The 13,289-nt window shown below is 32.2% G+C and overlaps 1 protein-coding gene across 1 annotated transcript; it reads left to right on the top strand.

Annotated features, from left to right (window-relative positions):
* Positions 1–4,025: 4,025 nt before the first annotated feature.
* On the top strand, positions 4,026–7,300 carry LOC124921289 (DNA-directed RNA polymerases IV and V subunit 4-like). The gene is made up of 10 exons (XM_047461924.1): positions 4,026–4,184; positions 4,313–4,384; positions 4,482–4,544; positions 4,643–4,717; positions 5,012–5,123; positions 5,228–5,305; positions 5,398–5,431; positions 5,520–5,588; positions 6,837–6,914; positions 6,994–7,300. The coding sequence occupies exons 1-10, from the start codon at positions 4,115–4,117 to the stop codon at positions 7,003–7,005; spliced, it is 663 nt and encodes a 220-aa protein (XP_047317880.1). The 5' UTR covers positions 4,026–4,114; the 3' UTR covers positions 7,006–7,300.
* The last annotated feature ends 5,989 nt before the right edge of the window (positions 7,301–13,289 follow it).

Raw genomic sequence — 13,289 nt, 5'->3', positions numbered from 1 at the left:
TGGTGTCTCCCTTCAAAGATGTCCGAGCACGACCTGCTTCATTTCCACGAACTTGGCGCGAGTGAAGACGGACTAACTTTGGCCCACGTTGCATGTGGCCAAACCTTGTGAATTTGATGATTTCGTGCCTTTAGCCTTGAGTCGCTCGAAGACCTTGCACCTCCTTTAGACTTCCTTGGGTACTTGTCCTTTCCCCTTGGAACCGTCCCCATCATCCACCTTAGACAAAGTGGTAAAAGCCCCTTTACCACATTTGCGACCTCGGTTGAATCGCATTGCCGAGAACATGCCTATTCCCTCTAATTCTCTCCTTGTTGAAATCACGCTAGACTTCCCGTGATCCAAAATGAGTAAGGAATCGGAATAAGGCATTATGCAAGCGCGTACCTGATCGCACCATTGTAGTCCCAACACTACGTCGTAGTCTTCCATTGGGACCAAGGTAAACGAGATTGTCCCATACTAGTCTCCGATCCTGGTGTGCACTTTCCTAGCTTCCCCGACCACCGGCTTGGCTACATCAAAGGACTGCACAGTCCCTCTTGTTGGGCTGATCCACAGACCCAATGCCTTGGCTACTCCTTCTCGCATGAAGTTGTGCGTAGCCCCTGTATCCACTGGTGCCTTAATGCGTCTTTCACCGATCCAAGCTTCCACGAACAAAGAGTCACTCTTTGTTCCCTTGATTAGCTTCGCAACTAGTCTTCGCAGCGTTGAGTAGTCTCAAGGATCCCACCCGAGTCTCTTCCTCTTCCTCGGAAGACTCATGTCCTTTCACTACTGCAACCTTTTTCTCCCTTGAACGGGCACATAAATTTTATGTGATTATGGGCACCACAAATATGACACACTCTTGCCTTACCCGAGTCGTCGGTTTTTTCCATAGAGTTGTTATGTGCATGCCTCTTCCTAGGTGGGAGGTCTCCCTCACCCTTCTCTTGGTCACGTGAGCGGTCTCCCCCGCGATTTTCCTCCTCGTCCCTAAGGATCTTCGGCCTATCCATAGACACTTTGAGCTCTAACAATCTTTCTGCAACCGCAATTGTCTCGGAGATGTCCCGCACCTTGGCCCTTTGCAGCTCCAACTGCGCTCAAGTCTTAAGGTCATTCACAAACGCGAATAGGGCCTCCTGTTCCGTTAGACTAGGTAACTCGAGCATCAACTCTTGGAATTCTTTCACATACTCATTGGTGCTCCTATTGTGCACAAGTTGATCCAACCTTTTCCTAGCCTCGAACTCGGCGTTCTCTGGAAAGAATTGGCGCTTGAACTCGGTCTTGAAGTCTTCCCATGTTTTCATCCTCAAGGTCCCTCGTTCAATGTCTACCTCTCGCCTCCTCCACCACAGTAGTGTCATCTTTTGTAGGAAGAAATGTGTTGTCTCCAACTTGTCACGATCATCTAGTATGCTTGATGCCCGAAAATACCTCTCCATGTTCCAAAGGAAGTCCTCCACTTCCCTTGCACTCCTCGAGCCTTTGAATGAAGTCAGCTTACGAACATTCATCTATTGAGGTGCCACACCTCTATGTTCCCCTTCATTCCTCCCAATCCGTCTTTCCATCGATTCTAGCCTCCTTAAGATCTCCCTCCGGAGGGCCTCGACCATCGCATGAACTTCTCCCCGAATTGTCTCGAGCACTTCATGGAGGATATCATTAACCTCCCCTCAAACCGATCTCAGCGTCACCACGCTAAACACTTTGAGAGCCTCCTAGTGCTTATACATGCTTTCCTCAAGCCGGGTCACCCGCGCCTTCATGCCGACACTTCTCTCGACGGACTTGTCTCTCTTGGACCTCTTGTCCTTCTGTTCGTCGGTCGAAACCTTCGTGACTTTGGAACTTGAATCCATCTCTTTTTGACGCGATCTTCTTTCAAATGCGAAAGCAAAAACGTGGATGCGATACCACTTTCGCTCTGATACCACTTGTCACGGGCAGAAACCCGGTCACCGAATATTCTCTCGTCCCGCACGACACTAGGCTAAATTGCCACAATCCTAACTAGTCAGCTTTCTAAAAGATTCAAGAAGATAGAATACTTGAGAGAGAAAGAGTTTAGAGAATATCTTGTTTATTGTTTATAAGAGTGAAGTATTACAAGTGTTGAGTGTTTTTGAACATTGTTGAGTGTCTTGGTTTATGACCAAGACTTGTTTATATACAAGTGGGAAAATCATTCTAGATCTTCCTTTTCCTAAAGATTTCCAGACTCTTCTATTACTAATCTAGTCCTAAGAATTCCTAGAGATTTCTAGAGAATTCTACTAACACCTATACTTGAGAACTCCTAGAGGATTCTAGAGAGTTCTCCTACCTTACATATAAAAGGGAACTTCTAGAGAATTCTAGAAAGTTCTATGACCCTACTTACAAAAAGAGGAACCCCTAGAGAATTCTAGAGAGTTCCATGACCTCACTCACAAAAAGGGAACTCCTAGAGAAATTTAGAGAGTTCCATGACCAACAAAAATCCAAGAACTCCTAGAGGATTCTAGAGAGTCTAGAAATGACCACAAAAACCCGGAATATTCTAGAAAATGCACCTTGAGATGTGCACCCGGTACCAATGGGCCGTGACAAAGAACTGTAAAAAAAAATGACAGGTTGTGTTAGATTAATAGAAAAAATTACCGTTTGAGAATGTTTTATATATTTCAGATTTTAAATATCCAAACTTGTTTAAATCATATGGCATTTTAACTGTGATTTTCATATTTGGGTACTGTGTGTTGCAAGACCATCAATCCCAGGAAGATGTTTTATGAAAATTAACCCATTTCAATTTATGATGCCATAATATACATCACTTTAATTTGTTATTTTATTTCTATATAGATGAAGGTAGATATACATTCTTTAATCTCATATTGTCTAAAAAATTATGATATTTGTGATGGATTTAATGAATTTGGAAAAACATGGAACAAAATATAACCTGTTCTCCTCATCGGGAGGGGCAAAACAATCAATTTATTTTCTTTAAAATATAACCGTTTTGCCCCTCCTCTCTGTGAGAAAACAAAGGGATCCTGTAATAAGGAATCCTTCCTTCTTACTTTTGAATATCCATTGTGAGATGTAGAGAGGGACTTCTTAGAGGTAATGCTTAGCAAATAACAATTTTAAGGACTTCTCTTCATACAATTTCTCTAAATGTAGTAAAAATATGATTCATAGCTAACTCTTTAATATGGTATCCCTTTTTAAATATCTTCCCAAATTTGGACAACTTGTTATATAACTTTGACTTCCTTTGAAATCTTGAAAAAAAATATAGTCAAAACAAAATATTACCATAATTATATCAATTCTTTAAAAAGAATGATATTTTGTTATAATGTCAAAATTTACCATCAATCAAAGTGAAATGTGCAAAACATTATAACTTGTATTACAAAATTTATTTAGATTATATCTTTTTTTATGACGTGTCAAAGAAGGTATCAGCAGCAACTGGTTTTTTTACGGGACAGCTCATGATGTTCATATCGATCTATTATGCGCCTTTGCATCTAATATTGGGTAGACCTCATACAATAACCGTCCTAGCTCTACCCTATCTTTTGTTTCATTTCTTCTGGAACAATCACTTTTTTGATTATGGATCTTTATCCACATCTTTTTCTATATTTTCGCTTCACAACTTCGACTTCAGATTTATTTTTTTGTTTATGCAAAATAGATTGAGAAATGAAATAACAATTTTTTTTCTCAATTTATTCCTATAGAACATCTAGAAACAAGAAGATTTAATCGGAAATAACGACAAAATTTTGTTGGAGTCTAAATAAAAAAAAAGAGTCAACCGGTCCAATTTAATCTATATCTAATTTTAAATTCGAACAAAAATTTGAACATTACAAGCTAAAATTTATTGGAATTTTTTGAAAATATTGACAGTTGATTATGATATTTGTAACTCTAATAGTTGATAGCCTAAATTAGATATAGTGAAAAGCTTAAGGGAATATATATAATATAAATAGGAATAAGAATATGAATCGTATTTCTCAAATGGTTCTCGACCTAGGCTTTCTCTTACATTCTTCTGACGAGTTCTATCAATTAGCGTGATTTGTTCTTGATAGATTGTTTGGCAGCGACGAAGATGGGGGACAAGGCGGGAAAGGATTTTTCACTTCCGAAATCAAAAGGGAAAACTTCTCTCAAATCTTCTGGTAATGTATCTCTGTTTATCCACTCATCAATTTCGATCAAATCATTCACTCTTCTTCTTGCATGTTCTCATAATGTTTGATCATGGTTCTAGTTTCATTTGGGTTTTTATCTTTCGTTTTACATATAGTGTCAGCCAATGGAAAAGATAGTAGCTCAGCTAAGTCGAAGTCTGGCAGGAAAGTGCAGTTTGATTCAGAAGGTTAAACTCGTAGTGTATTTTCTTCTTCTTCATCTCTTCCTTTAGATATGATTCTTTGTCATATGAATGATTTGTTGGGAAATTTTTTTACATGAAGATTCATCGGAAATCAGGCTTAATACACCCACTAAATCTGGTGGAAAGTTTGATACATCAAATGGTAAGAGTGATTAATGACTTGGGTCATTCTCCTTTATTATCCTACACATATTGAAAAATGATTCTGACTGTTATTCCTTGCTAATATTTTCCTTTTAGGTGATTCTGGGAAAGGGGGAAAGGGTGTCAAGACCCCTGCAGCAAAGCAACCTTTGGAGCTTAACATTGAAAAAGGTTAGTTTGGTATTTGCTATTGGCTTCAATTATTCAATTCATTTCTGTTTTAGTTAGGATTGCATACATGAATCGACCAATATTCTTGGCTTGGAGGGTTGGTTGGTCTCAATAAGTCAAGAATGTTCCCATTTCTTCAAATGATGTGTAACAGGTTTTGCATTCTTCCTTTTTGTTTTAGAGATGAGAAAAGTCTTGAATGATCCATTATCAGATAGAAAAAAAGTGTGTTTCGAAATGGGTCCTTGTTCATTCTTCAAGACGATCATCATCTAAATTAGTTTCCTCTTACAGAAATTCCAGAGAATGCCCAGTGTTTGATGGATTGTGAAGCAGCAGATACTGTACAGGGAATTCAGGAACAGATGGTGATCTTATCTGAAGATCCAACAATTAAACTCCCTATGTAAGCACATAAACCTCTATAATAACCTAACAAATATTTGGTTTGTAATTTGAATATAAACAAATCAATTTGCCAAAGGATTATGACTTGCATTTGTTGTCCAGATATTTTGACAAAGGGTTACAGTATGCCAAGCGTAATGACCACTATAAAACCCCTCAGGCTGCCAGACTAGCTCTCGAGTATCCTTACTTTCAGCTTTCTCTACTATTTATTTTATTTTTGGTTAAATAAATCAAAAATCTGTTTGTTGTCCCATAACTGTAAATATCAGGCCACTAAAGAAGCACGGTGTTAGTGATGGGGAGGTATAGACCTGTCTCCTTCGTAGCTATTCTATTACGAGTATTTACGTTGGAACTTTGTTAATCTTGAATTTTGATATCACAAGTGCAGATTTGCTTGATTGGTAACCTATGCCTAGAATCAATTGAGGAAGTATTTGCTCTAGTCCCATCTTTAAAGGTATGAAATGAGTTTCTATAATCTTTAATCTCAAGTTCTTGTTGGTTAATATCTTGGAATTTCTTATTATCATCATTAGTCGTCACAAAAAGGAGGATGAAAACTAATTGTTAAATGCCAGCTGTTGTTGATGCTTCTTTTTTGCTTGGGTTTTTAGAATCTACTCTAAGACAGTGTTCAGTAACACAACTCATCACTTAATCATCTTGGTACTTAACATCACTTAATTATTTTCGCTCAACTCACTTAGCAATTGATATCATAAGTGTCAAATTCAATTACTGAAATTATTAAATCACACTTATTTTTTGTTTTCCATTTGGTATAAGATTGTTTTCTAGGTCATGATTCACATTCAGATTATCTGGAAACTTAAATTTATTCTCATTGTCAAAAATCACAAGAAAACTTGTTTAGTAAAAAAATTATAAAGAAGTTTCATCTAATTCACACTTTTCATACCAAATACTAAGAAAATCACTTTCACTTTTTACTTTGGTGATTTTTAATTGACCGTAATTGTGATTGTGACAAAATACTAGTTTCTGTAAAAACTCAATTTATAGTGTGATTTTTGACTCCATTGGTATAAAAATTATTTTTTAGATTGTGATCCAGATTATAGTGTGATTTTTTTTTTTGTTTCATTTGGTATAATGATCATGATCCCAATTACTTTCTCCATTAGCCTATATGGAAACATAAATTTTTCTCTTTGCCAAAAACCACAAAGAAACCTATTGGCATTTTTTTTATTAATTTTATTTTTCAGTAGCATGATCTAAAAATGTATCAAAAAATCACTTTTTTCATCAACTTTTCACCTGAATGAGTATCATTTAATTCAATCACATTTTCGCACCAAATGCAAACAAAATCATTCACTTAAAAGTGAATTGTGATTGTGATTGTGAACAAGGCTGAGATTTTTAACAAATATACAATTTTTGGAAATATGATCCAGACCATGAAATGTGATAACAAATAGGCTGAACTTACCTTGCAAAATTCTCCACAGGAAGTTTGACATATTAGTTAGTCCCATTTTGTTTTCTTACTACTAGAGCAAGCTATTAAGTTGATGCATATGGTACTCATTTGTCTCTCCTATCATTCTGTCAATTCAGAAACTGTAATCAGTTTGTACAAGGTCTATTGTTAAAAAATAAACCATTATGTACAAAACAATGAAAAACTAATTTGAAAGAAGTACTAATGAAGAGTTGATATTGTTTATTTATTTTCCAGAAGAAGAAGAACAAATTGAAGGAACCTCTTACAAAAGCATTAAGTGATCTAGCTAGCTGTAAAAACGCAACATCCGAGGTAGGACATACATATTCTATGTGAATTGTTCTAAAGCCACTTGTCAAATTGGTAAATAACTTCTCCTCGTTTGCTGCAGGTCTCGGAATGATAGTTGGTTGTCTCTCCTTCATTTTGAGTTTAGTGATCTTGCAAACATGAAGTTAACCCAGGAAATGAAGTCTGTAAAGCAGGTCTTAGACATGGTAAAATCCTAACCCCCAGAATTATGCTGTTGAATGATTTTGTGACTGTTTTTCTTGTAACTTGTAAGGCTTTTGTTGTGGTGAAATTGTTTAGTAATATGCATTATTTGGTATGCCATCATACAAGTTTTTACTTAAACTACAAATTATGCCATGGATAGCTTTAATGAAGTTTCAGTTATAATTTAAGCGATTTGGATTGAAGTGGGGTTATGAAGATGAGTCCTTCTAGTGTGAGAAGGATTAGTTGATGTGTGTAAATATTTGTATATATGTTGCTAGTTTAAGTGACAATTAAAGATCATTCTAATTCATGACTATGGGGTCATGCTAGCCACCTTCGATATAAACCTGAGTCGAAACAAAAATTACCAATGTTTGGAGAATTTTATTGTAGAGCCTCTAAAATTTCCGCGACATCCAGTTTTGCGGTGTAAACCAGCTATTATGCTAGCATATGTAGCCAAAGAGAATTTTCACATATTATTGTTGAGTCAACTAAACTTTGTATTTGGTTTGTATTTGGTTGTAATTAAACAATTCATTCATGCAAAATTGTTGGTGATTCGTGATCAAATTTTATAATTTGTAAAAATTTATATTTTAACTTTTTAATTTAGAAAATAAACCGACATTTTACAAAATCATGATGTTACTGTTATACCTTGTAGTAGAATTATGTATGAATCTTGAACATAAAAGAACAGAAGAATTATATTGAAATGAGTAGTGAAGACTTAAGGAAGAAAATAAAATCCTAACTGTTAGGGTGAATACAATGAGGATGAGAGAGAAACTCTAACAAGATTTTTCATAAAATCATTTCCTATCTATTCTTAACCACCAATATTATATTTATACTAGTTTATCAATAACTGTCACTCCCACCATAGTGTAATAGCCCTAATATTCTTTCCTCTTGTATCATTACCCTCTCCTTCACTTCGTTCGTCCGCGAACGACAATAGTAGAAGGTGCTGTTGAAACTATAAAGCATCCGGTGGCTCTTTGAACCATGTCAATAGCCGGAATTGCTTCTTTAGACTATCGGGTGGTTCCTCAAACCATAGGAAGTATTTGCATCTCATCAACGACTTATGACCAAAAGTTCCTCGAATATAACTTTTATCATCTCGTGGTTCTTCAAACCACAAAAAGTATCCAACTTTTTGTCTTAAATCATGAAATGATTGAAACAGAGGGTCGTTGGCCAAGATTCGTTCTTCGAGACTCTCAAATGCATCAATTGTGAAAGCAAATTGAGCTATGCCTCGTTCAACTTGATCACAATCGTATGTATCAATGTATGTCGATTGAACTTCTTGTTCGTTAATCACCTTTAGTGGCATCTCGTTTCCTAAGACTAATTTTGGGACTTGCAAGGAAATAATCGACAATTTTGCAGTATCGCATATCTTTTCTCCAAACCTAAAATCGTCGTATTTTGTTTCGTATTCCACTTGAGTTTCTACTTTTTCTTCATCAACATTTGTTTGTTGGGCCACTTGAGGAACCGGACTTGAGGTCTTCAATCCGTAAACATAGTTCTGTTCTTTCTCTAAAACATCCATCGATTGCTTAAGAGTTTCACAGTTACCATTTTTCTCTAATTGCATAATCACTTTCTGCATTGAAATCAACATTTCTTCCATTCGGTTGAGACGTTGATCATTTCGATCTAATCTTATCACTTTCCTGAAATTTCAAACCCATCTCTTTTAGTTCGTTTTCCATTTCGAGTTCAGCCATTTCCACTTTCAAGAAAACTTGATGATCCTCTTTAACCTCAACTAGCCACACTAATAATCCCAAAACAATATAATCCAGTATTTCAACAATTTAGTAACAGTTCAATCTGATCCCTGTTTCCAATTGTGTAATCAGTAAAACAGTCAAATTTGTTCTCTGGTTTCCAAACCTCAAACCTGACAGTCAAACCTGTCCTCTGGTTCAGAAACCTGACCTCTGGTTTTCAACTGTGCACTCCAACTTAATTAAGAGAGACAAATACTTTCTCTCTTCTCACTAGTAGCGAAACCTTGGAAATCAATTTCTGAAATTAAACGACTAATGAAATCCGGTTTCGGGTTGTCTCTCAGATGAACCAGAAGATCTAAAAGCTAATCGTTCTATTTGCCAGCACGTTGAAATTATGTCTAAGAATTAAAAGTACAACAAATGGTGAAGTTACTAGAGGATATCATGGATTGTAGAGAAAGGATGTAACCAGATAACCAAGTAAGCTCCAGACAATCACTCACAGTTGTGTTGACGGTTGTCTCTCGGATGAACCAGGTCGATTCGTCATTTCCTCATGCAATTCGACGATCTTCCACCGCACCACTTCATTTCCTACTCCGTTTTCTTCACTGTTATTATTCAATTGCTGCCTTCTCTTCAAATTCACCGATCGATTCTAATGTTTTCAATAATGGGAGTACAAATTCTGCAGTATGCACAGCATCCTTCTTCTCGCCTTTCAATCAAATATCAGAAATTTCAGAAATGAAAATCAGAGCAATCTGACCTTATTCAACTCGTTTGTTTCCAGATGGACGATGGACTTATTCAACTCGTTTGTTTTCAGATGGACGATGGACTTCCTTTTTCCATTTCCGATGAACCGGCTAATAACTCACGACATACCTCGTTAATTTGTCAGAATCGAGCTCTGATACCACTGTTATACCTTGTAGTAGAATTAGGTATGAATCTTGAACATAAAATAACAGAAGAATTATACTGAGATGAGTAGTGAAGACTTAAGGAAGAAGATAAAACCCTAACTGCTAGGGTGAATACAATGGGGATGAGAGAGAAACTCTAACAAGTTTTTTCATAAAATCATTTTCTATCTATTCTTAACAACCAATATTATATTTATACTAGTTTATCAATAACTTTCATTCCCGTCATAATGTAATAGCCCTAATATTCTTTCCTCTTGTATCAGTTACATTTGGTATTTTTAGACACATTTTTACTAGTAAAAGAAAATATATTTGTATTATTTTTGAAAAAGAAAATAAATTAAAATTTTATGTAAATAATCGTCTGTAAATAATATTTATATTAGAAGTTTAAAATTGTAAAAGATCATGATTTAAAAATCTATCTTAATTTCAAATGAACTAAAGATCATTTGTATTAGAAGTTTAAAATAGTAAAAAGATTATTTAAAAATTTATTTTAATTTTAAATGAACTAAACAAAAAGCTTTAAAAAAAAAAAAAAATTTAAAATCTCAAAGTTAAAAAAGGTTAACTAGGCTATTTTTTAAATCGGTAATACTACGATTTTTAATTTATGATAAAATATTTTATAAGTTTATAAATAATTTTAATTTTATATTATTTTATATAAAATAAATAAATTTATATATGTAAATTAAAAACTAAGTTATTAATTATTTAAATAAATATATTAATATAATTAATTGTGTAAATATTACTTTTTTGTATAGTGTTATTTATTTATTATTTTTTAATTAATTTTATATTTTAAAAATAAAACACTTAATTATATATAAATATTATATATTTTTTTAATTAAACTCTTACGATTTAAAATAAATTTTGATTTTATGAGTTTATAAATAGTTAACGATTTTACGTAAATTTTTTATTTTTACAATCTTGATTGGGACAATGAAGATAAAAAATGTCATTTCCTCTTTTAATTTTTTTTCTTTAATTTTGTTTTATTGTCGTGGCTTCTATTTTCTGTTTGGTTGATCAAATTTATAGTAAAAAAATTTCTTTAATTCGAATAATACTTAATTTTTTTTTGGATTATTCATACAATTGGATTGTTATGATATTTTTCGAGTTCATGTTGTCTATTTCTTTGATGGAAAAAATATGAAATTGGAGAATATATAATAAATTTTCATTTATTTAATAAAGAGTCATTAAAAATAATTTTTATTATAAATTAAATTCCTACATATATTTTTTCATTATTTAAAAGAATTTATTACTATTTTGTCCGTAGATGATCGGTATTATAATAATAATAATTTTTATCTCAGCATATTTGATATATATATTTTTGTAGACATTGCTTAATTGATTCAATATGAAATGCTATCACATTCACTCTACATTATTATTAAAAATTTTCATCATAGAATTTAGTAATATATTTAACATCTAATTTCTTGTTTAATTTTTAAAATTTATAACTGTTCTTTATTTATAAATAAATTTTGTATATGTAATTATTTATTTATTTAAATTAAATAAACTCTTTCTAAAAAAATTAATAATAATTTAATTTCATTACTTCATTGTCAACTTCTTTTTTATTTTTATTTTTTATTATCACTCTCAAATAAGCATTCCAACCACATTTGAGATCCTCTGCTACCAAATAAGCATGCTTCTCCTGTCCCCTCTCACAAGGGGAGGGGCCCCTCCCCTTGTGAGAGGGGACAGGAGAAGCATGCTTATTTGGTAGCAGAGGTCCGAGGATCCGGCTCCTTCCAACCAACCTTTGGCATATGCTAATGGTTTCATCTGATCATATACATTCACCACCACTTTTCACTTGTCTTTGTTGCTTGTTATGTTATTATAGCTTAATATATATATATATATATATATATATATATATATATATATATATATATATATATATATATATATATTAATAATGTGTTAATTTCTAATTATATATATAAAATAAATAAGATTTTGGGGTCATTCTTTAATGTAATATTTTCACAATTAATTAATTTGCATGACTTTGAAATAGCACTTATTTAAACATTCATATATCTTGCAAGTGAAGAAATGAAATGGTAATGGTTTTGTTTGTCAACACATTTGTTTATCCACAAATATGTAGCTTAAAAATCAATTAATTTCAGGATTTCACATTTAAATACATTTTATATAAAATGTTTGATATGGAATGTACCGAGAAAATCACATACATCATGAAATTCATAAATATATATATATATATATTTATATATATATATATATATATATATATATATATATATATATCTTTGAAAATACTTGTTTTTTTTTGTTCTCAAGTCAAGTCTATCTTCGACTACAATAATATTGACTTCAATACAATAATAATATCATTACCAGTGTGAATCTTGGTAGTACTAAGTTCAAAATAATGTAACAACGGATCCCAATTGAAAAATAGGTATAGACAAAATCCATAGAAATAAAGATAATGTTTATCTAGAAATAGAATTAATTTCTCCACCAACTTAGAGTTTGTTTGATCTTATTTTTTTTTGGTTTTATATGAATTTTTGAGTAAAAATATATTTTTAAACTAGTTTTTTTTTTTTTAAGTTTAATGATAGTTATACCCTTTAAATGATATTTTAGTATTTTAGCGAATAAAATTATTAATAAAATAAATAAAGTGAAAGAAAAATATATATTAAATTTTGAGTAAAAATCTAAAATAAATAAATATCAAACAAGCTCTGAGTTATTGTCCAACTCCAAATTCAAATTGGCAAAATAAGTCGGGGTCTTGGAAGTTTCTTAGAATAGGCAGAGAAAATTGACAAATGAATATACAGTCTAATTTAAAATAAGAGAAAGAGTAAATCATGTTTATATCTTGCGTCTATTTAAAAACGGCTAAAGTTGAAATACGAAATGTATTAAATTTGTTAATATATATATAATTAAAATATATTTTAAAACATTATTTTATCTAAATTAATACTTAATAATATATTTAAAATAAAATTAATTTTTAAATAAATTTAATTTTTAAATAAATTAAAAAAAATCGTTGAAACTAATCTCCAATTACTCCAACTAGGGATTTGGAACTGTGTTTTTGTATGGAGTATCTCTTCTTAATATTAATTTAATATTTTCTCGTTAAAACCCACGCTCAATCGACCTCTAAAAAAATTATGATCTAAAAGAATGTTTTTCAAAGAAATACGTAGTTGACCAATCATTTATCTACTCTCTCAAATTATATTTAATTATTAATAGTTTATAAACTAACATGATTTTTATCATTAAAAAAACTAACAGCACTTATTTGTAAAAAAAATATTATGGTTAGAATGTGATAGTATTTTTAGTTTACTCTCGCATATATATTCAAATTAATTATAACTTTCAATTCGACAATTGAGTTACTTTGAAAATTAAACATCATTTTATTTTTATATATATATATTAATTAGTTAAAA

Source organism: Impatiens glandulifera, chromosome 1, assembly GCF_907164915.1.
Source record: "Impatiens glandulifera chromosome 1, dImpGla2.1, whole genome shotgun sequence".
Classification (NCBI taxonomy): Eukaryota; Viridiplantae; Streptophyta; class Magnoliopsida; order Ericales; family Balsaminaceae; genus Impatiens; species Impatiens glandulifera.
This window is presented reverse-complemented; position numbering and strand designations above follow the sequence as displayed.

Coding starts and splice junctions, on each gene's coding strand:
- LOC124921289 (XM_047461924.1), top strand. CDS start 4,115: ATGGGGGACAAGGCGGGAAAGGATTTTTCACTTCCGAAATCAAAAGGG. Junction 4,545..4,642: donor AAAGTTTGATACATCAAATG/GTAAGAGTGATT, acceptor TTTTCCTTTTAG/GTGATTCTGGGAAAGGGGGA. Junction 5,124..5,227: donor CCAACAATTAAACTCCCTAT/GTAAGCACATAA, acceptor TTTGTTGTCCAG/ATATTTTGACAAAGGGTTAC.